The 27,445-nt window shown below is 38.4% G+C and overlaps 1 protein-coding gene across 2 annotated transcripts in view; it reads right to left on the reverse strand.

Moving 5' to 3' along the window:
* Positions 1-8,174: 8,174 nt before the first annotated feature.
* Positions 8,175-27,445, reverse strand: part of STAM2 (signal transducing adaptor molecule 2) — a 52,894-nt gene continuing 33,623 nt past the window's right edge. The window contains exons 8-14 of one of the 2 annotated variants that reach the window (XM_044242068.1): positions 26,957-27,051; positions 24,691-24,770; positions 24,463-24,550; positions 22,994-23,048; positions 16,560-16,713; positions 13,551-13,720; positions 8,175-11,345 (exon numbers count right to left, since the gene is read on the reverse strand). In XM_044242068.1, the coding sequence (XP_044098003.1) occupies positions 11,114-11,345; positions 13,551-13,720; positions 16,560-16,713; positions 22,994-23,048; positions 24,463-24,550; positions 24,691-24,770; positions 26,957-27,051 (874 nt within the window). In that variant the 3' untranslated portion in view covers positions 8,175-11,113. Of the gene's footprint in view, positions 11,346-13,550; positions 13,721-16,559; positions 16,714-22,993; positions 23,049-24,462; positions 24,551-24,690; positions 24,774-26,956; positions 27,052-27,445 lie in introns of both variants that reach the window. The other variant, XM_044242067.1, reaches the window with a different exon arrangement.

Below are 27,445 nucleotides of genomic sequence, written 5' to 3' on the forward strand. Positions count from 1 at the left end.
GGAATTGAACAATTAACTACGTCCATGGCAGATGGTGGGAGCCAGGTTTCCTACTGTTGGAGAGGACAGTTACAGGGAGGTAAGGCAAAAAGGCTAGGATGACCCATGTGGTAATGGATTCGAGTTAGAAACATCAGTGTGTGAGGGTTGCTGGAGGGGAGTGGATAGCTGGGTGCTGGACATTAAGGAGGGCACGTGATATAATGAGCACTGGGTGCTATAAAAGACAGAGGAATTCTGACCTCTACCTCTGAAACCAGTAATACATTCTATGCTAATTAATTGAATTTAAATTTAAAATTAATTAACTGATTAAAAAAGAAACAGCAGCATAAATTCACGTGTAGCTTAATATAGATATAGGTAGCTACACAGAGAAATATTTATAAATTTGTGTGTATATGTGCAGGTTAGTCTACAGACGTATTTTCTTGCTCTCAGCCAGGACCTAGAAATCACAACATGTCAGTAACAACAAATACATCTAATACTCAGGTCTTGGTCTCTAATACCATCTTCTAATAAAAGCAACCAGGGCACCTTGAAGAAGTGGCTGATTCTAAGTCTGGACAGGAAATACACAAGATTAGCCCAGAGTATCTTACACTGCCAGAATGTAAAGAATGTTTCAAAACAAAACAAAAAGCGCAGTGACTGGGGGATGTCAAGGGGACACAGGAACAAACTGAAAGGGCTCCCCAGGCCCAAAGTTGGAACAATTTGAGCAACAGAATGAGGTACTATTGGAATACATCCCAGTGTAAAATAAGTTTCCATGAGCTCTTAGTGACAAAAGTAAATGACTGAATAAATAAATAAAAGAGAAGAGACAAGGTTCTCATGTGGATGAATTCTACATAATTTATGTGGATATTCCACACTTAAGGAAGGAAAGCATAATTCCCCCTTCTTAAGTGTAGGCTGCACATTAGGGACTTCTTCCAAAGAGTACAGCATGAAATGGAGGAATTGGAGAAACTTAACAAACACTACCTTAGTCACGTGATTAAGAAGAACAACAACAGTGATGTCTGGTTGATAATTCATACCCTTGATACCACGTGAGAAGGGTACTTGACCTTTGTGAGCTTCCTCCCCCAAACCTCTAACTAATCATGAGAAGACACCATACAAATCTACAGTCTACAAAATATATGACTGGTACTCCTCAAAACTGTCAAAGTCATCAAAAACAAGGAAAGTCTAGAAGCCGGCAGAGCCAAAAGAACTCTAAATCAAAGACCAAAGGTGCCCGGCTGTCTCAGTCAGTTAAGCATCTGCCTTCGGCTCAGGTCCTGATCCCAGGGTCCTGGGATGGAGCCCCACATCGGTCTCCCTGCTCAGTGGGGAGTCTGCTTCTTCCTTCCTCTCCCTCTGCCTGCTGTTCCCCCTGCTTGTGCTCTTTCTCTGTCAAATAAATAAATAAAATCTTTTACAAATAAAAAAAATCAATTAATCATTCAAAGACCAAATCAATAGGAAAATCACCAAGTGGGGACAATACACTCTAAGAGTCAAGGGCATGGACAGATAGATATGTCCAATTCTCTTACAGGAAAGGAGGGGAAGAAAAACCCAACAAACAGGAGCACCTGGGTGGGTGACGCGTCTGACTCTTGATTTCGGCTAAGCTTATGATCTCAGGGTCCTGAGATTGAGCCACGCCTCAGGCTCTGCCCTGGACATGGAGCCTGCTTGAGATTCTCTCTCTCCCTCTGCCCTTCACCCCCCCCCAATCAAAAAACAAATTAAAAAAAAAAAAGACAAAAAAACAATACAGGCCATTGCATGAAGGAAACTTAACAAGACAGTTACAAAATCTGATCCCTGTCCTTCATTTTCATTCTGACATTTTTGATGGCTTAAATTAGGCTAATTCTTTCTATAATGTTTAAAGGAAGAATTCTTTTTAAAGTTCATAGAAAGGGATTGAACGATGTAAATCAGATTCCAAATAATCTTCACATTCTGTTCCCAGTGAGGAACATAGGCTTACAGACACTTAAAGGCGGAAGAGACCTTGAATAATCCTACAGTGGCGGCTCACAACTGGTATAAATATGAAGTGTGGGACATGGAGATTGAGATATCCTGTACTGTTGGGACCCCACATAGAATTTGCTTTTTCTTTCATCTCCATATGGTCTTGCAGTGTCTCTTGCTGATGTCCCCTGCCCCAGAGTCTGACTGTAACCTTTCTTTCCCCTTTCTAGGTGACTCCCTTATTGAATACTTTTCACAACCATTTGGCCTTCCTCCAGACCATTGCAAGGGTCTGTGATCTAGACTTTCCTGCCACAAGTCAGAAAGAAATGTTCACTATGCTTCTGCCTCTGCTGCAACCCCTTGGGCTAAGGCTGGAGAAATGAGCTTGCTGTTCTGGAAAGCATCTTGTTTACTGACTCCCATGTAGAGGAATATATGGTTTCCATATAGAGGAGGGTGGTTGGGAATGCATGTTGAATGAGCCAAATGACAGTATCCAATGGACAAAAGAATTTCGGGCAGAGAAACAGAGCCAAGCACAGGTATGAAAAAGCCAAATTGGCACACAAATAATTTAGGGTTTGGGGGTTGGAATCCAGTGTGTATATAAGAAAGTGGAAATGGTTAGAAGGACTGTCAAGGGTGAGACCGTGAAGGCCCTACCTAGTTATGTGATTCTGAAGAATTTGGCCTTGGGGCGCCTGGGCATCTCTGTCAGTTAAGTGTCTGGCTCTTGGTTTTGGCTCAAGTCATGACCTCATGGGTCCTGGAATTGAGCCCTGCATTAGGCTCCCTGCTCAGTGCGGAGGCTACTTGTCCCTCTCCCTCAGACCCTCCCCGGCTTGTGCTCTCTCTCTCTCTCTCTCAAATAAATAAATAAAATCTTAAAAAAAAAAAAAAAAAAAAAGGTTTGGCCCTGTACAGAATGTAACTGAAACCCAAGCTCAGGCTGAAGATTTCTCTCAGTAACTTTGGTTCTTAGAGAAATCAGTCTGTGTTTTTAGGATTCTGACAGTTTTGAGGGCTTTAGGCTTCCCGGGTTTTTAGGCTTCAACTCAGAACCACTCTTGTTCAAATCAGCCTCAACTAGTTGTCACCTGTTGTTTTCCTTAGAAATCCCTTGGATTATGCTCTTTTCTGGTCAGAAAACACAGAACTCAGGACGCCTGGGTGGCTCAGTCGTTAATTACCTGCCTTTGGCTCAGGTCATGATCCCAAGGTCCTGGGATCAAGCATGGGGCTCTCTGCTCAGCGGGAAGCCTGCTTCTCCCTCTCCCACTACCCCTGCTTGTGTTCCCTCTCTCACTGTCCCTCTGTCAAATAAATAAATAAAATCTTGAAAAAGAAACCACAGAACTCTGTGCACTTCCTTTCCCCCATGTTTGACCCCTCCTCCACACGGAGTCTCGTAAAGAGCCAGTCTGTTTACATCAGGCTCTGGTCTCATCAGCCACACCCCCTCCCCTTATGACAGAACTAATTGTACTACAGTGCACACATTAGACAGATCCAGCTGCTCACATGAGCATTCTCACATCTGAAGGCATTTTGTAACCATGTGAGCCCTTGGGACCCCATCTATCTCAGTAATGTGTGGGAAATGAAGTTGTTATAGTTGTTACCTGACAAACACAACACACAAATTATTTCTAGGCATGAGTCATACCCATGTAGTGGAGAAAAGCACATATTTGAGCATCAGATACAACCTGGTTTATAATTCCAGCTTGGCCACTACTAGCTGTGTGACCGTACCCTCTTCGCTTACCGCTCTACCTAACGAGTGTTAAAATTCAGTGACCATGTATATGAAAATGGTTTTCAATCAAGCCAAAGTGCAATGTCTGACATTATACAACTAGCGCATGGCGAAGCCACAAATACAATTCAGGCTTGGAAATTCAAGTCCTAGCATCCCCACCATATAATAATTACGTTATTGAATGCTAATACATCTTTAATTTTTTCATGTTTCTAAACGGAAGAAACAGGAGCAGTTGTAGCTTTTATCCCCATCCCCATTTCCAGGGTCTTTTTTTTTTTTTAATCTCTCATGAGGTTAGAAAAAAAGTCCTAGTTTTAACCATTAGGACAGATGTAAATATATATATATATATATATATTTTTTTTTTTTTTTTTAAAGATTTTATTTATTTATTTGACAGAGAGAGATCACAATTAGGCAGAGAGGCAGGCAGAGAGAGAGAGGAGGAAGCAGGCTCTCTGCTCAGCAGAGAGCCCGATGCGGGACTCGATCCCAGGACCCTGAGATCATGACCTGAGCCAAAGGCAGCGGCTTAACACACTGAGCCACCCAGGCGCCCCCAGATGTAAATATATTAAATCTAGCCTTTACTGACTGAAACTATGGTATGCTTGTAAGGACCAACTCAGCCAGAGCGGCCCCACCCCGGTTGAACTGCCATTTTGTTGTTTATGCAGTAAAACTTAAATTGACCCTGCCCCCACCAGGGGAACTTAAAAGCAAGTCCAGGAAACCATCCCAGGTAACAAAGCACAAGGGTGGGTCAGGTCAGGTGGAGACATTCAATCAGTGGGGGCCCAAACTGTCTCCTAGCTACCAAGAAGTATGGGCCCCGCCCTTGGTGTACCTTTTGGGCGCCCATTCTGACTAAGGTGATAGGCTAGTTCAAATAGCTACTATGGGGTGAATTGTAATTCAATTGGCCACCCGTGTGTGACCTAGCATGACTGTGCAGCTTTCTCTGTGTGTTGCAATCTCACTGGCTACCTGTGTGTGGCCAGGCTCAACCGCATGGCCTTTGCTCTATAAAAGTTAGTCTGTGAGGCAGGGAGGGGTTGCGCTCTCTGTAAGAGGCGTGGCCCTGACCGGTCCGTTTGATTCTTGATGTTTGGCGCGAAATAAAGCTTTGCTTGACTTTCGCTTTGTATCAATCTCGCTCTTTTAATCACGGACCCATTATTGGGGGACCCAACATTGGGGACCTAACATGCTCATATTAGAGAATCTTTATTCTGTTTAAAGACTACCCATTTATTAGAGTGTAAGTGTGGGGGGGAGCAGCAGGTGGAGAAAGGGAAGCAGACTCTCTGCTGGGGGGGTGCTCAATCCCAGGACCCCAAGATCATGACCGGAGCCGAAGGCAGATGCTCAACCAACTAAGCCACCCAGGCGCCCCTCATATTAGAGAATCTTTTTTTTTTTTAAGATTTTATTTATTTATTTATTTGACAGAGAGAGAGCACAAGTAGGCAGAGCAGCAGGCAGAGGGAGAGGGAGAAGAAGCAGGCTCCCTGATGAGCAGGGAGCCTTGATGTGGGACTCGATCCCAGGACCCTGAGATCATGACCTGAGCCAAAGGCAGAGGCTTTAACCCACTGAGCCACCCAGGCGCCCCATATTAGAGAATCTTAACAAGAGCTTATTTGACCATGGAATAACAGGCGAACTTAACTTTGAATTTATTTACTAGGCACACAAATAGTAACAGCAGGTTGTAAACACACTTGGACATGTCTGTCCCTGTGGCAGATTATAGTACAGCCCACACTACACTCATTCCCAATCATCTTCTCCCCTATCTTCTCTAGAGGCTAGAAAGCAAAATACTCACTTTCCAGACTCACTTGCTGCTAATGGTGGCTTTTGGGGACATTTCTGACCAATAACATATGGGTGAAAATTGTGAGGGGAGAGTTTCCCAGAAAGGAAATATGATAAAGATTATTTTTGGCTGGGGTTCTAAGTCTCATTTTGCTATCTGGACAATGCATTTTCCATATAGTTGTCTGAAGTTACTTGGAGGGACAAGAGTCTCTGACAGCTAGAAACCATCACTACATTGACACCTATCCTATCTGTTCACCTTGGGGAGCTCTATCCTAACTAGATGGCATGGACTCCTCTTTAGGTATATGACAAGAGAAGAGAACAAGGCTGTTACTTTTTAGACTGCAAACTCTCTAGCTATGGAGGGGGTGCACTGCAGCTGTGGCTACTGACGACCATAGGGTAGGTTGTAGTGGTGTTCAAAAGCAGCTGGTGAAAGCAGTCTCTCCAACAAATGGTGTTGGGACAACTGGATATCCATATGAAAAAAAAAAATGAAGCTAGATTCCAACCTCATACCATGTACAAAAATGAACTAAAAAATCAATCAATGACGTAATTGTAAGAGTTAAAACCATAGAACTCTTAGAACAGGAGAAAATCTTCATGTCTTGGATTTGCAACAGACTCTTAGATAGGATACCAAAAGCAGGAGCAACAAAGGAAAAAATAGGTAAACTGGATATCATCAAAATTAAAAACTTCTGTTAATCAAAGAATAGCATCAAGAAAGTGAAATGACAACCTACAGAATGGGAGAATGTATTTGAAGGCATGCATCTATTGAAGGTCTAGTATCCAGAACATAAAGAATTCTTACAGTGCAACAAAAGGCAACCCAGTTAAAAAATGAGCAAAGGATTTACACAGATATTTCTCCAAAATATACAGTGGCCAAAAGGCACATGAACAACACTCAACATTATTTATCACTAGGGAAATGGAAATAAAAATCATGAGGTACAACTTCATATATACAAAGATGGCTAGAATTTCTTAAAATTAGAAATAAGTGCTGGTGAGGACATAAATTGGAATCTTTCTGCACTGTTGGCAGGAATATAAAAATGGTTCAGCTGCGGGATTTGGTAATTTCTCAAGAAATTAAACATAGAATTGTCATTTGACCCACTAATTCCACCCTTATATATAGCCAAAGGAACTGAAAACTAGTACTCAAATACATATACACACCTTCCTAGCAATACTATGCACATAACCAAAAGATGAAAACAACCCAAGTATCCAACACATGAATGGATAAACTGTGGTAATATGAAATATGCACATATGCGAAGGCATACACACACACACTGTGGTATATGTGGAGTTAAAGCTCAAAAAATATATGGTAAGTCAGAGCAGACACAAAAGGTCAATTTTGGAACTAGAGGTAGTGGTTGTACAACATTGTAAATATAATAAATGCTACTGAGTTGTTCACTTTAAAACAGCTAGTTTTATGTGAGTTCACTTCAGTATTTAAAAAAAGGTAGCCAGCTCCCTAGACCAACAGGTAATCAGTAGAAGTCAAAGACCTGCTGAATAGATATTGGAAAGCCTTTATTTTCCTTATCAGGACAGCAAATGGTGTAAAATAAGAAAAGCAAACTCCATTCTTTGGTAGCCTTTGTTGCAAATACCCACCCACCAGTTTTGTTTCTTCTGTTCCTCTGCCTGCCTTTAAACATTTCTTCAGTCCAGTCAATACCCACTACAGAAAAGTGGGTAGACAGAAGATAGAAGACTGGATAGAAAACGCATGAATTGTCATCCTGTTAACTTCTCTGGCATAGGAAATTACTGAGATGTGACATCATAAAAAAAAAAAAAAAGTAAAAATGGGATAATGGAATCACCAGGGATCTTTCATTAATCCATGCAATTTCATTAGAATTTAGAAAAGATAAGACTGCTACTTCTGGACTATAGCCATTTGTCTCCAAATTCTCGTAACAAATTTAACCAATTTTATAAAAGTTTGAAATCGTTGGTACTCAGGAGTTTGCTGTACACTTTTATCCGCGTTTACTCGTTTCCTAGGGTTGAAACAACATCAATGTCTTCTCTCTCATGTTTAGAGGCCATAAATCTGAAATCAAGGTATCAGCTAAGCTGTGATCTCTCTGATGGCTCTAGAGGAGAATCCTTCCACGCTTTTTCCAGCTTCTGGTAGCCCCCAGCCATCTCTGATTTGTGGCACCTTCACTCCAGGCTCTGTCTCTATCTTTACAGGTCCCGCTTGCTGTGTATCTGTATGCTTTCTCTTTTAAAAGGACACCTTAAATCTAGGATAATCTCACCTCAAGATCCTTAATTACATCTGCAAAGTCTTTTCCCAAATAAGGTCACATCCTGACAAACTAGGCAAACATGAATTTTTTTGGAGGGAGGGGGACACACGTCCTCCCACTACACTTTGTAAGAAGCAACATAATTTCTCTTTTTGACACAGTAAGGTTTTTAGAAAACTCTAACTCAAATTTAGCTTGGTAAAATTAGAATAATTCTTCTGGGAAAAAAACTTGAAAAAAAATCTGAATCTTTAATCTCCAAAAGAAACTAAATTGTACTAACAACAAAAAAATTAAATCTCTAGAATTGAGTCCTCTTTTTATTTATTGACTAAGACTGATATAAGTAAATAAGAAAAATGTCTTCTCACAGAAACAAAGCATGAAAGATTGGTGCTATATTATTTATAATTTATTACTTACAAAAATAACTTGAGCTTTCTCATAACAATTCAGTAAATCCTCCCCAGAAGCCAAAAGACTAGACACTTGCGATTTCTATGAGAAATTTTAAAAATACCTAAGCCATAATATTTTGAACATTCAAAATAAATGTTTAAAAAATATGGAAGGTGAAACTTTATAAATCCTCTGTAAAACATAGTGAAAATTTGTCATGTGGTCAAGTATCAACTCCTTGAAATAACATCAGAGGACAATGTATTTGCAAATAATTTCAAATCCTAATTGATAAGTAGTATAATTATTTAATGTTCAGGTAATTTTGTAGATTACCAAATTATAAGACAATGCTGGCAGACAGTACATTTTCCAAACTACAAGATAATCCATAATCCACTTCCTGTATTTTAACACCCAAGGGAAATTCTTTCTACATTGATGAAAAGTAATTTTATTATAAATTCTCAGAAAATTTTTCTAATGTATCGAGATTTCATATGAAATAGAAGTTATTTTTATTTTTTTTATAAAATAGCAAGTATGAACCCAGTGTAGAAATCTGATATTAGACAATTCCTTTGGCAGAAAACATTTAATTATAAAGAGGTCTTAAAATAAATACAACCCATAAGATCATGGAAAAGAAAGAAAAATAACAACCCTGTTATTTCCTATTAACACGAAAAATACCATCTTAGTACACAGATTTAATAACATTTTATACTACTGACAACCTGCAACACAAAATTCATTACAGTGTGGCCAAAATAAAATTGTTTTTAATTTAAGAGGGAGAAGAAACTTCTGGATGTATAAAATTTCACAGATAAATGCCAATATACACGATTTATATACATGTCGCATGTTATATTATTCCAAAACTACATTTGGTCAACTTAATTGGCTGATCCCAATTTAGCGGGTGTACAGTATTTATACTAGTTCAAAGACTTACTCAAGTTAAGCTTTTACAATTCTGATCACAATTATACATGAAATATTTATACAAACATTAAAATAACCTTATTAAACACTGGGAGGAAAAGATGTAAGATTTTTGATATATATATGCCAACATTATCAAGAGCAGCTTTATAAATGCTTTTTATGTTTTTTCTTTAAAGAACAGAAGATTTGTTTCCAAAAAATAAGGTACCCTTTTAGCATTTTTTGTAAATATATAATTGAATTCACACGGAAGGAAAATACTGGGTGAAAAAAAGAATATGAGACATTCAAGGTTAAAACTTTCTCAGTTACTTTTATCTGAACTAAGACAATGATAGAAACTGGGCTTTCAAATACTGTTGTTTTTTCCTTTAAATGTAGACCAAGTAGTATATAGACTATTTTATTCTAGGACACAGTTTCTTTGGAAAAAGAACATACTTGTAATTAAATTTCTGTAAATAGATAAATGACAAAAATTTTCAGAGCACTGTCTTCAAATGGATTCTTAGCAGAAAGATTAAGGGTTCTCTTTAAAAAACAATTTAGAAATCTTGCTCCCAGGCAAGTAACTTCACTTATGTCCTTTGTTTCTCCCAGTCTAAGTACCGTGTATCTGTAAGCATATATATTCGCCATCTTCTATTTTGCGTTATCTAACAAGTTGGTAGATGATGCAGTAGTGTATGTATTTTTAGGAGAAAACAATCCCTACTGGTTTACTACGTAATTCCTATAGTATATGGAATCTATTAGCACTGCAAATTTATAAAATGCAGACTTCAGAAAAACTGTCCTGATAGCTACCCTATCAATCCCACAGGCTTAGAATTATCTCTGAAAGGAATGGCCAAATTTCTCAATAGCCTGGCACAGCAATGGTACTTGAACAACACATCTATAAAAACACACTTATTATTCATGCTTGGGATAGATCACATCAAATTACTAGGAATGTCTCATGGGTCAAATTGACAAGTAATCCGTAAAAAGAAAATGCAGCATCTCTGCACACCACACTTCAGGAAGGAAAACAAGGGAACCTTATTATCTTCATTAGAGAATGGCCAAAGTCACTTTAGAAGGTCATTAGTGGCAATACTAAATACAAGGGAGCCTTGTAAGAAAAACGTTTGTCTTCGGGGAATGGAAATGTTTTGTGGGGCATTCCTTAGCCCACAGCCGCCATGACAGGGGAGTAGCTAAACGCTTTATCGCACACATCTGCATTTCTACAGTCTTCTCGTTAATAACAGAAAACATTTTTGTTCCTTCCAAATTGCTCTTGCTTCTATAGACAATTATATGCTAATTATTACTCAACAGAACAGAGAGCAAAACTGACAGTACTGCAAACACAACTGCAATTTAAGGAACCAAAGGGAAATATACTGGCAAACTAAATGCTCACCCAAAAAGAAGTTTGCCTTTTTTAAAAGAATGGTTTGTGGCGGACGCTGAAAAAAATAAGCAGACAAAAAAAATAAATAAATAAAATACTCAAAGGTTTTGGTGCTCTCCCAGTTACCATGATGTTTTAGGGATAAACAGTGGTGTCTTTAAAGCAAAAACTTCATACTCCTAGCTCATGCTATTTAGTGTCATAAGGCTACTTACTGGGCGTCCAGGTTTGCGTAGAGAGATTTGAAAGTAAGACAAAATTAACTGGAATCTACCTGAAGCTGCCTCTGATCAGAAGTTGCACTTCAAACAAATTGGACTGAAAAAGCCCTTCATGGCCTAGCACAGTAAGATAAGTTTTTGTGCTTTATTTATTCATGGTTTTTTTAAGTTGAGAAAAAAAATTTTTTCTTTTAAATATTTTTAGATGAGAATCACAAGGGTCAAGTAATACACATATGAAGGCTTTCAAGAAAATGCTTGGTTTGTTCTAAAGAAGAGGCTGCTGATGGTAATTTGTTTGCTGCTGTGCAACTGAATGAGCTGGAACGGCCACTGGAAAGCCGGCCAGGTGTGGCAAGCTGGAAGCAGCAGCATTCTGGTAAGACGACAGATCCACAGACATCCCCATCTGCTGTGTGTAAGCAGCAGTACCAGCAGCTGACTGAAGGTTCGAGTTCTGGTTCATGTAAGCAGGGCTGGAAACAGTGTCTTGTCCAGTGCTACAAACAAAATATTCAAAAGAAAACCATATTTACTTTGTACTATCTAGGTCATGGTCAATCATCATGAGACAATAAAAATGCCTTTCTATCTTTTTAAGTTTATATTACTGCTGTTCTGATTATAATTTAATTATTCCAACTGTCCAACACTGTTAATATAATCTTTATATCTGCTAAGAAGAAAGTACTCAAAAAAACAAAAAACAGGGCGCCTGGGTGGCTCAGTTGGTTGAGCGACTGCCTTGGGCTCGGGTCATGATCCTGGAGTCCTGGGATCAAGTCCCGCATCGGACTCCCTGCTCGGCAGGGAGTCTGCTTCTCCCGCTGATCTCTCTCCTCTCATGCTCCCTTTCTCTCTCTCAAATAAATAAATAAAATCATAAAACAAAACAAAACAAAAATTGTAAGATTCTAAGGCCTATTTAATTTTGTTTTCTCCAAAACCTCTTATTGCAAATATTTAAAAATCTTTTGAGGAGATGCAGACTGTGTTTCTCACAGGGGTATCCTTGGCCAGCTACAATGAGCACAGAAACCTCCAAAGTACACCTGTGGACCATATTCTCCCTTCTCCTAGCTCTCAATCCAGCACAGAGGAGACCGCCTCTTTTCCTCACATGCTCTACACTTTCCTTCGATAGTGACACTTTCAAAGTCCCTGGTAACTGAACCTGAATCTCTACATAAAAATAATAAAGGCAGGGAGAACAGTGTAATCCACACAGGACCCTGAATTTACCCTCAAGATAGTCTTTTTTTTTTTTTTTTTTAAAGATTTTATTTATTTATTTGACAGAGAGAGAGAGATCACAAGTAGGCGGAGAGGCAGGCAGAGAGAGAGGGAAGCAGGCTCCCTGCTGAGCAGAGAGCCCGATGGGGGGCTCTATCCCAGGACCCTGGGACCATGACCTGAGCCGAAGGCAGAGGCTTTAACCCACTGAGCCACCCAGGCGCCCCACCCTCAAGATAGTCTTGACCTATACAGCTTACTTACTAACGCTAGATCAAAACAAAAAAACGAATTGAAAAATCACACCAAATTGCAGAAATCCTGCTTATTCCTATAATTACTATAATATACTTCTTTAAAAATTTATTTATTTATTTATTTGACAAACAGAGATCACAAGTAGGCAGAGAGAGGCAGGCAGAGAGAGAGGAGGAAGCAGGCTCCCCGCTGAGCAGAGAGCCCGATGGGGGGCTTGATTCCAGGACCCTGGGATTATGACCTGAGCCGAAGGCAGAGGCTTTAACCCACTGAGCCATCCAGATGCCCCTAAACATACATTTTTTAGAAAAAGACATTAATTTCAAATTATACCAAATATACTGTTTATTATGAGAATTAATGTCTATACTCCTCCAATTTTTTTTCTGCATAACTTCTAGCGTCAAACAGAGTAACAAAATTTTACATTTTAACTGAACTAAACACCAATGTGAACAGGTTTACTTAGTTTTTGGATACTACCTAAAATTTATATTCATGGAATTTGAGTGGAAAGAGACCTTAAATATCATCTGTCATGACTACACTGAAGGGAACATTTCGTATTGCTAACCAGTTAATAAAAAGCAATATTTAAACATCATTTTCAAACTTAACAGAAGTGTTAGTATAAATAACTGGGTCACAGGAGTGCCTGGGTAGCTCTGTCAGTTAAGCATCAGGTCAGGTCATGATCTTGGGGTCAGGGTCATGAAATGGAGCCCCACGTTTGGCTCCAAGCCCACAAGTCCAGCATGGAGTGTGCCTGAGATTCTGTCTCTCCCCTCTAATGCTCTCTTGCTCTCAAAAAAAAAAAATTAGACCACAAATTCCACAGCTCAAAAGCACTTGGGAGTCAAAGTAAAGCTTTCTGATATTCAGGAGTGCATGCAGATACATATGCCTGATACATATGCCTCTACTAGGCTGATTATAGCAAGAGTGCTAAGTATATCATGGACTTCTCCTTGTAAGGGACAGTTAGCTTTAGTTTGTCCCAGAGACCCAGACTATAAGCCATGTCTGGGCAACCATTTTAGTAGGGGTAGTAAAGCTAAGAGCATTCTGACTGCACAGCATTAGGAATGAGCAGTTCTACAACTTTATCTCAATTATTATTATTATAAAAAGAAAAATCAGTTTATTCTCATTATGAAATTCTGTGAAAATTTACGTATACAATTACAAAATTAACACAGGTCCCAAAAACTTACCTTAAATACGGAGTCTGTGCAGGCTGTGTTGTCATCGAGGAATTGACATTTGGAGGCAGAGATCTCAGTGGACCAATCTGATCTGGTCCAATGCTATAGCTTTGGGGAACAGTGACTTGGTGAATGCCTTGACCCATATAGTTTCCACCATGTGACTGAACTGGGTATGTCTATTAAACAAAGAGAAAAGGTTGATTCACTGATTTCCCAAACATCTATCTAACAATATATTTAATACTTTAAAAGACTTAAATGGAATAAAATGTTATAGTTCTTTAGAGCACAATCTGGTTCTACCAACCTATCCACCCTAGTACAAAAAATGGAGAACTTCCAAATCACAGTGCCAAACCTATGGAAATTTATGATTTAATTGATTGTTCTTTTACTTTGCAGGAGATGACATATTTTTAAGCAGCAGGCTGGAATCCATCCAGGTTGCCTATTACTCAAGAACATGTCTTGCTGCAGAGCCCCCAGGAAACTACATACTCCCTTGAAGGACAGCCCATTATCACTTCAAGTCACCAACCCAATGACAACCTTCTTCACCCCTATCCCAGGATGACTTATTCAACTCCTAAGAATGAAACTTGGGAGAGTAAGAATAAATGGTATCAGGGCAGGGCGCAGACCCTCTCTGGCAATGTCTCCTTTATTTTCTGCCTTCACAACAAATAGGAAAAAAGTAAAGAAGATATTTAGGTAAATGAGATGTATCCTCAGGAAACAGCAAAATGGTCTAAATTTCTTTGTATTATTTTATGTGCCCTACCTAATGCTTTTGGTAATATCTCCATCTGCCTACCAGTATAATAGTGCACATACTTAAGTATCATACAGTAACTATCATCACTCCAGTTTTAAACAAAGCTATGTGCAAAGCAAAGACCATGGAAGGGCACCTGGGTGGCTCAGTCAGTTAAAGTGTCTGCCCTCAGCTCAGGTCATGATCCCAGGGTCCTAAGATGGAGCCCCAAGTTGGGCTCCCTGCTCGGTGGGAAGCCTGCTTCTCCCTCTCCCTCTGCCACTCCCCCTGCTTGTGTTCTCTCTCTCTCTGGCAAATAAATAAATAAAATCTTAAAAGAAAAGAAAAAAAGAGCATGGACATGAAAATTTAGCATGCTGGAAGTGCCAAATCGACTTTAATGTAGCCGCAATCATATCACCTCCTTGGCCAACACATACCAACCCAATGACAACAGGCTGAGCCTGGGAACGGACCTCTTCTGCAGTGCAGGGTTCCTGAGTAGACTTCACAGATTTAACTCATGGTGTGTTACTCCAACATTTTCAGTAAGAAATTTTTTTCTAATGAGAATAGGACCTTTGAATATTTTAAGTGCTATTATACATGAACTGTATAGATAGAAGGGATGTGAAGAATCAGACAGACAGAAAGCTAACTTTTTAGAAACCTGAGTTATGCTTACCAAAACAGATTATAAACAGTATGCAACTGAACAGAAAAACCTGACACAGGAATGATAAATAACCCTTCAGACACACACAAAGAAGCAAATATAACATAGTTCTATCATACAATGATGGAGATACTTCTATTTTGTTCCACTTTCACAGCAGCAGCAAATAAACTCATTGAAAACAGAAGCAATACTGAATAAACTCCAGCTATCTTTTGCACCCAGAAATCCTTTCTACCCTCATATGCAATGATTCTTTTCTCCACTTTCAAAAGTTCGGGACATAGCATATTTGATAAATGCATCTTGTCTGATGTGACAGTTACCATAGAAACTCTTCATTTTTACTTAACAATTATGGCGTGTCAAGTTATCTAGCTTATGCACCCACATTCTATCTTTTCTCCTTGGTGTCTCCTTCACATGCTCCTTTATATATCAGTTCTCATAAATTAACATGAATTTTGTTCATCCAAATCCATTCTGAATTCAACTGCTAACTGGCTGAAATTTAAAAAAGGTTTCAGAATACTTGCTAGAGATAAATATTAAGTATTCATTCAGCAGGAAGCACAACAAGGTGTACAGTCCTGGGAGAAGAGGCTGTTTATTAATGGCTTCTGGACCTTACACTGAAAGGCTTACATCACGTCCTTGCTGCGCGTGACTTTTTAACATTTAAGTTGTGCATCAAAGAAAAAATATACGGCATGACCAGAGGACAAAAGAAGTTCACTAATAAGCCTTTTACTCATCATGTAAATCAAAGAAATCTTGAGAGAAATTTTTTTTTAAAAGATTTTATTTATTTATTTGACAGAGCGATCACAAGTAGGCAGAGAGGCAGGCAGAAAGAGAGGCAGAGAGAGAGGAGCAAGCAGGCTCTCTGTTGAGCAGAAAGCCCGATGCGGGGCTCGATCCCAGGACCCTGTGATCATGACCTGAGCCGAAGGCAGAGGCTTTAACCCACTGAGCCACCCAGGCACCCCTTGAGAGAAATTTTTTAAAGAAATGTTACCTCTTGCTTTTTGAGAAACAGGAACAGCATTGGTGCCTCAGCTAGGGAACTTCTGGTAGGTCAGGCATTGTCCTAAATCAGAGGACTTGAACTTTTTACTTAAGGGATTTTTGCTTTACATTTACAAAAGCAAATGAAGAACCTGGACTCCCATCATCTATTTAATGGTCTCTTTGTTCATGTTAAAATAAACCATGAGAGACTATGGACTCTGAAAAACAATCTGAGGGTTTTGAAGGGGCGGGGGGGGGGTGGGAGGTTGGGGAACCAGGTGGTGGGTATTATAGAGGGCACAGATTGCATGGAGCGCTGGGTGTGGTTCAAAAATAATGAATACTGTTATGCTGAAAATAAATAATAAATAAATAAATAAGAACTAAAATTAGTTATAAAATACCTGTATCTCATTTGTCGAACACTAACTGTTTAGCCCATACTTTTTGGACCATCGAAGATGAATTTCATGATTTTTATACATGGACCATAGAAATTTTAATACTAAACTTTAAAACATTTTCTTTAAAACTTTTGTCCAATTTTGAAAAATGTTCTAAAAAATATGCTCACCTGCATTGGAATCCCGGTTGATGAAGGGGGGTAATGTGCCGGAGGATGGAGCTTTGAATAGACTGGATATACCGGTGCTTCATTCACCAACTTGTTATATAGTTCCAGGGCTTCCAAGACTTTTACATTCAATTCAGACAATTCTGAATGCTTCCTGATAGAGAAGAAAAGCACTTGAATATTCTTCAATGCTTTTAAGCATGTATTTAGGAACATAAATTACTTTGTCAATTTAGCACATTTTCTATTCATATTTTAAAAGATTCTTTATATACAATGAAAGAATATTCACCATGGGAAAATGGGAGGAGGAATTCCTTAATTCTTGTAATAACTAGGCTGATAGGACTTCATAATATTAGGAAAAGTCCGTTCCATACCTCATAAAAATTCACTCAATTCGTAATTTTGGTGCTAGGACAATTCTGTTTCACATGTTATAGGCTTCTGTTAAAACTCAATTACTAAACAAAATAATTTCTCAATTTTGGAAGAACCCAAGCCTTAATTAAATCGAAGTAGAAGAAGTACTCAAGGCAAGTCAGTAGCCTGTTTTGTAGTATGATATGACTGAAATAAAAACACATACACGAACAAAATCAAATGATTTTCATTTGCTTATATAGAGAATCAAATGAAAAAAAAATCTAACAATTATCCTTGAAAATGCAAATAAAAACAATGTATATATAAACTAGTCCCTATTGCTCTTGTTTGCTGGTTTCTTTTGAGAAAGTGAGTGAAATCAGATACTCTGTTGTATAAACAATCCAGGTAACGGCATTTTTCAAATTTGCCAAAGGAACCCCAGTGCAAACCCTTCTGACTTGGTATAATTTTGTTTGTTCCCCTGGGGAGTAATAAAGAACTTCCACTGCAACTGACAAGTTCATACAAGTTAGAGGGCACTTCATGGGGCACCCACGGCCTGTATATTAAATGTAGCTTTTTATATACGCACAGAGAGGATCAAAAGACAAGCAACAGAGGTGGATGACCAGACGCAGGACTACCAAATAAATGACCTGGACTGAATCTTATCAAGACTTGTCACCTTTACTCTATAATGTTTCCTTTATAATGTTATGTCTGAAACCAATAAAAAGGTATTATTTCCTCTCTTGCCGGTGTGACTATATAAAGCAAGTCAAACTATTTTCAGAGTATCATTTGTATGCCACACAGAAAGCTTCAGAAATTAGTGTCCATGCTGATAAAGGGGTGACTAAGAATTAACCATAGGCATTTGGTCCACGTAACTCAGAATACTGATGAAACACCAGAAGAACATAGAAATCACCTTCAAAGATTTGGGACACAACCCCAAAACAAAAAATTTTTACTAACTGTGCCCAAACACAATACTAGCACAAAGAAAATGGAGAAGATGTAGTTTTCTCTTTCAAAGAGACTACAATCTATTGGGGGGACAAAGCTAAGCACATGGAAAATAGCAAGCAATGTAAGATGGCATATAATTGAATTAAAAATTCAATTTCCTTACCTTCAAAAAGGTAAGGAACAGAAGAGTTTAGAAAAGTAGACTAATTTGGGTAGTGGTAGACTGAAAAGTCTTTATGGAGAAGCTGGGACTTAAACTGGTACCTGAGGAAGGGTAGACAGGCCCAAGCCAAAAAGGAAGAGTAGGTCAGGTCAGTGAGACAGTGTGAATTAAGACAGGCAAAAGGAGGGACACCTGGGTGGCTCAGTTGTTTAAGTGGCTGCCTTCGGCTCAGGACATGATCCCAGCGTCCTGGGATCAAGTCACACATCGGGCTCCTTGCTCGGCAGGGAGCCTGCTTCTCCCTCTGTCTCTAGCCTGCCTCTCTGTCTGCCTGTACTTACGCTCTCTCTCTCTCTAACAAATAAATAAAATCTTAAAAAAAAAAAAAAAAAAAACAGGCAAAAGGAATGAGAAGGGTACACAATGGAAGAATGAAAAGGGCAATTTAATCAAGGTGGGAGAAAACGATTTTTGGAGGGCAATAGGAAATAAGCTTAGAATAGTCTAGAACAAGGGCTCAATTGGTTAAACATCTGACTCTTGATTTTGGCTCAGGTCATGATCTCAGGATGGTGAGATCCAGTCCTGCAACTCTCTAAAAAAAAAAAAAAGAGTAATCTAATCTGGAACATTGTTAAATTCAGACCATGCATGGATCACTCTTCAGTACATCTATATAACGTTTTTGGAGTCAATTTACGTGTCTGCCCAGTATAATTTCTTGGTGTGATAAATGTTAAAAAATCTCATTCCAGGGGCACCTGGGTGGCTCAGTGGGTTAAAGCCTCTGCCTTCAGCTCAGGTCATGATCTCAGGGTCCTGGGATCGAGCCCCACATCGGGCTCTCTGCTCAGCAGGAAGCCTGCTTCCCCCCTCTCTCTCTCTGCCTGCCTCTCTGCCTACTTGTGATCTCTGTCTGTCAAATAAATAAATAAAATCTTAAAAAAAAAAAAAAAATCTCATTCCAGGGGCACCTGGGTGGCTCAGTCAGTTAAGCATCTGCCTTCAGCTTGGGCCATGATCCCGAGGTCCTGGGATTAAGCCCCTCCTCCGGCTCCCTGCTCAGCAGGGTGCCTGCTTCTCCCTCTCCTCCTTCCCCTCCCCACTGCTCCTGCTCTCTCTTGCTCTCTCTCAGATAAATAAATAAAATCTTTAAAAAAAAACTCATTCCAAACAATGGCAGAAAAAAAATGTAAAATTTCTTTTTCTGACAGTAAAGTTGTTTTTCTTATTAGGAAAAACAAATTTTTTTTTCAATTTATTTATTTTCAGAAAAACAGTATTCATTATTTTTCACCACACCCAGTGCTCCATGCAATCCGTGCCCTCTACAATACCCACCACCCGGTACCCCAACCTCCCACCCCCCCGCCACTTCAAACCCCGCAGTTTGAGGAAAAACAAAATTTTTTTAAAAGATTTTATTTATTTACTTGACAGAGAGATACCAAGAGAGGGAACACAAGCAGGGAGAGTGGGAGAGGGAGAAACAGGCTTCCCGCTGAGCAGGGACCCTGATGCAGGGTTTGATCCCAGGGCCCTGGGATCATGACCTGAGCCAAAGACAGTAACAGACTGAGCCATCCAGGCACGCCTAGGAAAAACAAATTGATGATGATCCATTCAAGGAAAAAAATGGTATTTTATTCATTTCTGAATGCCTGATAAAGGTAAATAGTCAATAAAAATTTGTTGAAGAACAGCAAGTATTTTCCAGAATAGAAGCTGCATCTGTAGTCAGAGGCCATGGAACAGAAAATGCCAACTGGCCTATTCAGAAACTGAAATTGAACTAACAGGTGAGCGGTGACTCAAAAAACTCATATCAGAAATGGTCACTCTGATTTTTAACTGTGCTAGATCTATTTCTTTGAAGATTCTCTTTTTATCAACAAAAATAAGATTATACTGCCAATATTCTCTGCTTTTGCATTACATAGTATGATATTTTTCCATGTCAATACTTATTTTTATTATTTTTAATTATTTTTTAATTTTTTTAAAAGATTTTATTTATTTGACAGATAGAGATCACAAGAAGGCAAAAAAAGCAGGCAGAGAGAGAGAGAGGAGGAAGCAGGCTCCCTGCTGAGCAGAGAGCCTGATTCGGGGCTCGATCCCAGAACCCTGGGACCATGACCCCAGCCAAAGGCAGAGGCTTTACCCCACTGAGCCAGACAGGTGCCCCTATTATTATTATTATTTTTAAAAAGATTTTATTTATTTGACAGAGAGAAAGAAGACAGTGATAGAGAGAATACAAGCAGGGGAGTGGAAGAAGGAGAAGTAGGCCTCCCACTGAGCAGGGAGCCTGTGGGGCTGGATCCCCGGGACCCTGGGATCATGACCTAAGCCAAAGGCAAATGCTTAACGACTGAGCCACCCAGGCACCCTTTCCATGTCAACAGACATTTATCAATGAAATGCTTTTTACTGTACAATGTATAGATGTGTAATTTTATTTTAGAAATCAATCTTACACTGAAAGATGTTTTAGTTACTTCCAACTTTGCTGTTATAAATCCAATTTTGTTGTTATAAATAATACTGAGAAGAATCGTCTAAGAGGTAAATCTTTGCATATATCCTTGTATATTTAGTATGGGCCTGGATTTGCTGGGTTAAAGTATATGGATTATTTTTAAGATATAGAAAGGTTTATAGTGATTGTACTCCTAGCCCTAAGGTAATACTGACATTTTTCTTTCCAATCATTTCCAGTTTGAATACTCACTGACCATTAATATTCCTGCACTGAAACCACAGTAGATAGATACATAGATATTTAATGCTTTCTCCAAAATAAGAACAAAAATGAAACTACCACCATCATTTCATTAATTTTTTTTAAAAAACATCTTGACATTCTTCCCCCGACCAAAGATTTTATTTATTTTTTTGACAGAGAGACAGACAGTGATAGCAGGAACACCAGCAGGGTAAGTGGGAGAGGGAGAACAAGGCTTCCTGTGAGCAGGGAGCCCGACGAGGGGCTTGATCTCAGGACCCTAAGATCACGACCTGAGCTGAAGGCAGATGCTTAACAACTAAGCCACCCAGCCATCCTATTTCATTAATTGTGGATAGGGATTTGTTTCTCATTTATGTAGAAAATATAAGGGATTTATAAAAAAACATCTTATGGAAAAAGGTTATAATCTTCAGTGACTAGAAAAAAATCTGGAGGTTCCTACCCTTCTCTGATAAAGGCAGATAAGTAAAGTAATTCCTGTTCTTCTCGTGCAGGGTTTTGTTTTTTTATTTTTTTAAAAGATTTTCTTTTATTTGACAGAGTGCAAGAGAGAGAGAGAACAAGCAGGGGGAACAGAAGCAGGAGAGGGAGAAGTAGGCTCCCCACTGAGCAGGGAGACCAACGAAGAACTTGATCCCAGGACCCCAGGATCATAATCTGAGCCCAACACAAATGCTTAACCGACTGAGCCGCCCAGGTGCTCCATCTTCTTGTGACGTCTGATACCGTAGTTCAACAAACAGAATCTAGAAAGGGATGATGATGGAACACTAAAGCCTTCTCCTTGTCTTCCATTCACTATGGCTTCAAACAGAAAGCTGAAGAGCCAGAAAAGACAAAAAGAAATGAAAAGTTCAAAATGCTGAGTCTATCCTTCAGTGCTGCTGCTTTTTCTAAGGAGAGTAAGACTATGTGGGATAAAGAAATTAAAAGGACAAGAGAAATACAGAAATACAAGAAGAAAAACAAGGAGAGGAATGTGTTTGGATTTAGCTTCACAAACACAAGGGAAATTTCATTTGAAAGTTTTACAAATACTACTTCTAATCACCTAACAAGACCCAGTCTTCATTCTGTGCTTTATTCAGCTTAATCCTCAGTACTCATTATTCCTCAGTTCCAGTCCAAGTAAGAAAATGAAGACTAGTACCATAAGAGCATGAGCCCATCATTCTAGGCAATACCATACTGCCACAGGGGAAAAAAATGCTACCAAAGTAAAAAGTACCAGCTTGTTATCCGTTTGTAAGAGTTTTGGAAACTGAGAGACAATTTCAACAGACTGAACAGTTCCACAAAACTCTTTAAAGTTTTGCCAAAAAACAAGTAATCCACAAGAAAACTATTCTTGTTGGGGTGCCTGGGTGGCTTAAGCATCTGACTCTTGGTTTCAACTCAGGTCATGATCTTGCTGTTGCAAGACTGAGCCCTATGTCAGGCTCTGTGCTCAGTATAGAGTGTGCCTCAGATTCTCCCTTCTTCTCCCTCCAGATCATGTGCGTGCTCTCTCTCAAACAAGTAAATAAAATCTTAGGAGGAAAGAAGGAAAGAAAGGAAGGAAGGAAGACAGGCATTACTAAAAAAATTCCAAAGTATATTAGAAATGAAACCCAAGTTTTTTTTTTTTTTTTTTCAGTAGTAATGTGACATGGAACTTTACTATTCTCTGCATTTTAATAATATTCATAGATTTGTGAATGAGAAGGTTATTTATTGGCTGAATTATGATGTTTCTTGTTTAGAGCCATGCAAAGTCACCAGTTTCTAAACACATTTCCTAAACCAATGCTTATACACAAAAAAATGTAATTTGTCTTAACTTCATCTTGTAGGAATCTTTCAAAAGTATGGTTTTTGAGGGCGCCTGGGTGGCTCAGTGGGTTAAGCCGCTGCCTTCGGCTCAGGTCATGATCTCAGGGTCCTGGGATCGAGTCCCGCATCGGGCTCTCTGCTCAGCAGGGAGCCTGCTTCCCTCTCTCTCTCTCTGCCTGCCTCTCTGTCTACTTGTGATTTCTCTCTGTCAAATAAATAAATAAATAAAATCTTAAAAAAAAAAAAAAAGTATGGTTTTTGAAAAAAATAATAAAGTATGTATTTTAGAGCAAAGAAAAAAAAAAAGAAGGAAAGAAAGGAAGGAAGGAAACCATACATGTTATTCCCTGCACAAAAAAATCTCACCTATCAATCTCCTCAAGTTTTTCATCTATCATTGGACCCATCTGTTGGCAGATATCTGTAAACACAAAAATAATTTTGAACCTTAAAACTTAAACCAGTTTAAATCAATTTCGACAATTTTTAACAACGGAACATACCAATACACAACACCATGCATAATACACAAAAATGAAGTTTATGCTAGAAGAAGGACTATAAAAGACTTAATTTTGGGGCGCCTGGGTGGCTCAGTGGGTTAAGCCGCTGCCTTCGGCTCAGGTCATGATCTCAGGGTCCTGGGATCGAGTCCCACATCGGGCTCTCTGCTCAGCGGGGAGCCTGCTTCCTCCTCTCTCTGCCTGCCTGCCTCTCTGCCTGCTTGTGATCTGTCTGTCAAATAAATAAATAAAATCTTTAAAAAAAAAAAAAAAAGACTTAATTTTAATAATACTCAGCACCGATGTTAATATATCTGACCAAAGGCAAAATCAAAATCAAAAGAGAAATCTGACCATGTTCTCTGAAGTACTAAGTTTACAACTGTGAAATTTGGATCTACCTCAAAACCTAGAAAATTATTAGCCAAGTAAATGAACTTGAGTCACAGTGTATCAAATACATAATTGTGTACAGATTATAAAAGAACATTTCTCAAGTGCTTAAACCATTTTAAAATTAAACATTCTGTGTTATTTCTAAATGTAAACACAGAATAAAGTGGATAGCATAGTATCCTATATTCATAACCAGAGTTTATTCTATAAAAAGATTTAAGATTTATCCATTTTTTTAATAAAGATTTTTATTTATTTATTTGGTAGACAGAGACAGATCACAAGTAGGCAGAGAGGCAGGCAGAGAGAGAGGGGGAAGCAGGCTTCCTGCTGAGCAGAGAGCCCGATGTGGGGCTCGATCCCAGGACCCTGAGATCATGACCCGAGTTGAAGGCAGAGGCTTAAACCACTGAGCCACCCAGGCACCCTAAGATTTATCCATTTATCAGATATTTTTCTCCCAAAAGATTTAAAAAAAAAAGGCATGAAAAAACATTTCTTTTACTTCAAATTTCTTGTGGATTAAAAAGACACATCAGCAGGCATCAAATGACTACATTACAAAGTTAATACCGATCACGTATAATTTCGCCCTTTAAAATCAAGAGAATTCTAAATAAGAATTTCTAAAACTTTGACTCAATTAATTTAATATGGTCTTATTTTTAATTCTGTCCTTTTCTGAATTCCAACTCTCTTCAGCCAGTATCACTAGCAGGCTTAGAGAAAAATAAAGGCTCCCCTCCTGAACATGTTAGGCAGGTTTGTAACAACATCTTCCAAGTTATATGTTTACTATTTTATTACACTAGTCTGCTTCCCAACAGAGATCTCTTAATTTCTAGAAGCAAATACAAGGCAGAAGACATTTAAGACATTATAAATTGCTAAAATAGTGAAAAGACATTAAATTAATCCCTAACGCTCACTAAGTACCTTCTAAATCCAAGAGGTCTTGGGAGTCTGGTTTTGAATCTGTTGGATCAATACTCTGGAGTACCTGCAGGGCTCTATCCATCTTATCCTAAAAAAAGTAAATGCACATTTAGAAATTCAAAAGCTTTCATTTCAATGAACATAGAAATTACTCTTACCAAGCATTTTCAAGGACAGGTTTTTTAAAAGTATTGATAGTTTAACTATTAAACGAAAGAAAAACTCTACCTCATCTATATAAACAGGCTCAGGCTCTGATTTCTTAATTTCCTCCTCCTCATCATCAATTACATTCAATTTGTCCACAGCTGCTATGGAAACAAAGTAAACTTTAAGTTCCTCAGCATGTACTTTGGTATTTTAGTCACTAATATGTAAGTAGCCTGTGATTATCCATAAGAAAAAAAAGGAAACCCTTTAGTCATCACATCTCATAATTAATACAGGTTATTACATACGTTCATTCACTCATACCACAAACATTTTTCAGCCCTTACTATGAGCCAGGCATTGGAAATACATCAGTTGAGTATAACAGACAAGAATCTCTGCCCTGATGGAACTTACCTTCTAGTGGAACAAGTGAGCAATATTAACGAGAACTGTTATTATAAGCATTTTCTGAAAAACTGAGGGTTACCACTAGGCTGAATACACAAGACAGTAGAGCGTAATCTGAACAGCTAAATTCAGAGTTAACTATATGAGCTCCTTCTATGCTTTCCTTGCTATAAAAATGTATTTCCCAAATGAACAAAGAAATACTCAATTTCAACCTAACTTTGATAAGTTTTAAAGTCAAAGAAAACAAACAACCCCCCTACCTTTCATAATGAGAAGGTTGAAAGATAATTTATAAATGTATACATCTAGAACACAACTTAAATGTTCACTGGAGTGTTGCTGTAATGAACTATATTTTAATAAAGTAAATTTTGATAAAAATAAAATTACAATAAAAGTCTACCTTGCCTCTAACCCAAAAATCTCATGTAGGACATGTGAGAGCTTTGAATGAAGACATTGTGTTCTGGCTGAAGAGTACTTATGATTCCCAATAAAATGCACACCCCTCAGAGAAAAAAATCTCTATAACCAAAGGATTTTTAAGTCCCAACAATTAGCCACTTGTTTCAAATATTTGGCTAACTTTCAAACACTGCCTAAGGAGCAAACCTCAACATAACATAAAGATACACTGAAAACCTAGATTAGTTTTTATTTTTAAAACTACAGCTCAGGTGCTCTAGCCTATGCCAAGGGGAAATTTCCATACAGAATCCCCCAAGGATGGTCTTCTGATATTATTAAAAACGGCGTCTTCAAGTTTCACAACTACTTAGAGAGTCAGACTAGAGGAATAAAAAGTATAAATACTGGGAAAGTACTTAGTCTTTACATGAGTCTTCAAGTCTCTCAAGTTTACTTTAACGGAATGCCATTGCTCCACTCATACAAAGATGATGTTACACATAATGCACACAGCCTTCACAATTCAAGCTCTTCTTTTAACACTGATAATACAATCTAGCACGGACATGTCCTGCAGTGAATCAGTGTCAGTACGTCTAAGAGCAGACTGGCTAACTTCAGAATCATGGCTCTATCGCCTACTAGTCATATAAACTCCCAGCTTCAGTTTCCTTATCTGTAAATGGGTAAAAAACGTACCTATCTAACAGAGTTACGAGGATTAAATGAAATAGTGCAAGCCACTGACTTTGCATAATACCTGATAAATGAGTACTCAAACACCACTGAACTGCATTATTTCTGATCATGAGCTCTGTTAGTAATACTATTAGCTGTTCTTTACACTCAGCAACCCCCATTTTCCTGCCTGCCTAACAAATGGAAGCTTTCTCTGCATGGTTGACAGCAGAAGATCTGAAGCAGGAACCCACTGTCTTAATTACCCTGCTTTATTACTTCAAGTTCCCTAGAATCAAGGTGAAGAAAAATTTAAAATTTAGGAGTACTCCTAACCCTTGTAATCATACTTGGCACTTGTCAACCAGCCCCCACCCTGCCACCTACTCCCCTTGATACTGTGGTTCAGTGATGAATAAAATCAGTATTCTTTATACTAAAGACACAAACTACCTCTTAAACCATAATCAGGTTGAATTAAATATCTGCATGGTCATCATAGATTATTTTATGCCTTATATGTAACTATGTACATTAATTCTCAGATTTTAAAAAATAATGGAATTGACTTGAAGTTAACCCTTTAATTTGTAAGAAATTAAACTGTATTATCTATAAATAATTTAAAATGAAGTTAACTGTCAATCTACTTTATACTCAAAATTGAACCAGCACAGCTGGTTGGCTCAGTTGGTAGAGCATATGACTCTTGATCTCAGGATTGTGAGTTTGAGCCTTAAGATAGGCACAGAAATAACTTAAAAATCAACAAAGATAAACTGAACGATTAAACTCAAGTGTAAAAAACTTCAATAGGTTTAACCTTCCCTAAAATTTAACTTACCTGCCTCAGACTCTATGTTTAAATTAGTTGTTACAAAATTAGATGGGAAGAGTCCTATTCCTCTGTGATTTTCTCCTTTCCACCAATTGGCATCACTGAAAATATAGTACAAAAATGTCACTTGTTCCTCTACATTTTAAGTACATTACAGGTCACAATCAAGTCCCCTTTATCAACAACCCCAAGTCCCAACCCCACATCCAGCCTACCAAACCGTTAGCATAAAGTTGGTATGTAGTTTTCCTGCAAGTGTATTTTTTGTTTACATATACCTACAGAAAAGTCTATAGAAACATTAATCATTATAGATTTTTACATTTTATATGTTAATACTTTCATATCTTGTTTATCCCTTTTAAAGATCCCTCATCCGAATACAGCATATTTGATTTATCCATCCCCATACTTAAATTCTTTCACCTTATAAAGACTGGTGTAATGATCATTCTAGATTCTGGGGCACACAAGCAACAATTCTTTAGGCCTACC

This window comes from Neovison vison, chromosome 3, assembly GCF_020171115.1.
Source record: "Neovison vison isolate M4711 chromosome 3, ASM_NN_V1, whole genome shotgun sequence".
In the NCBI taxonomy this organism is placed as follows: Eukaryota; Metazoa; Chordata; class Mammalia; order Carnivora; family Mustelidae; genus Neogale; species Neogale vison.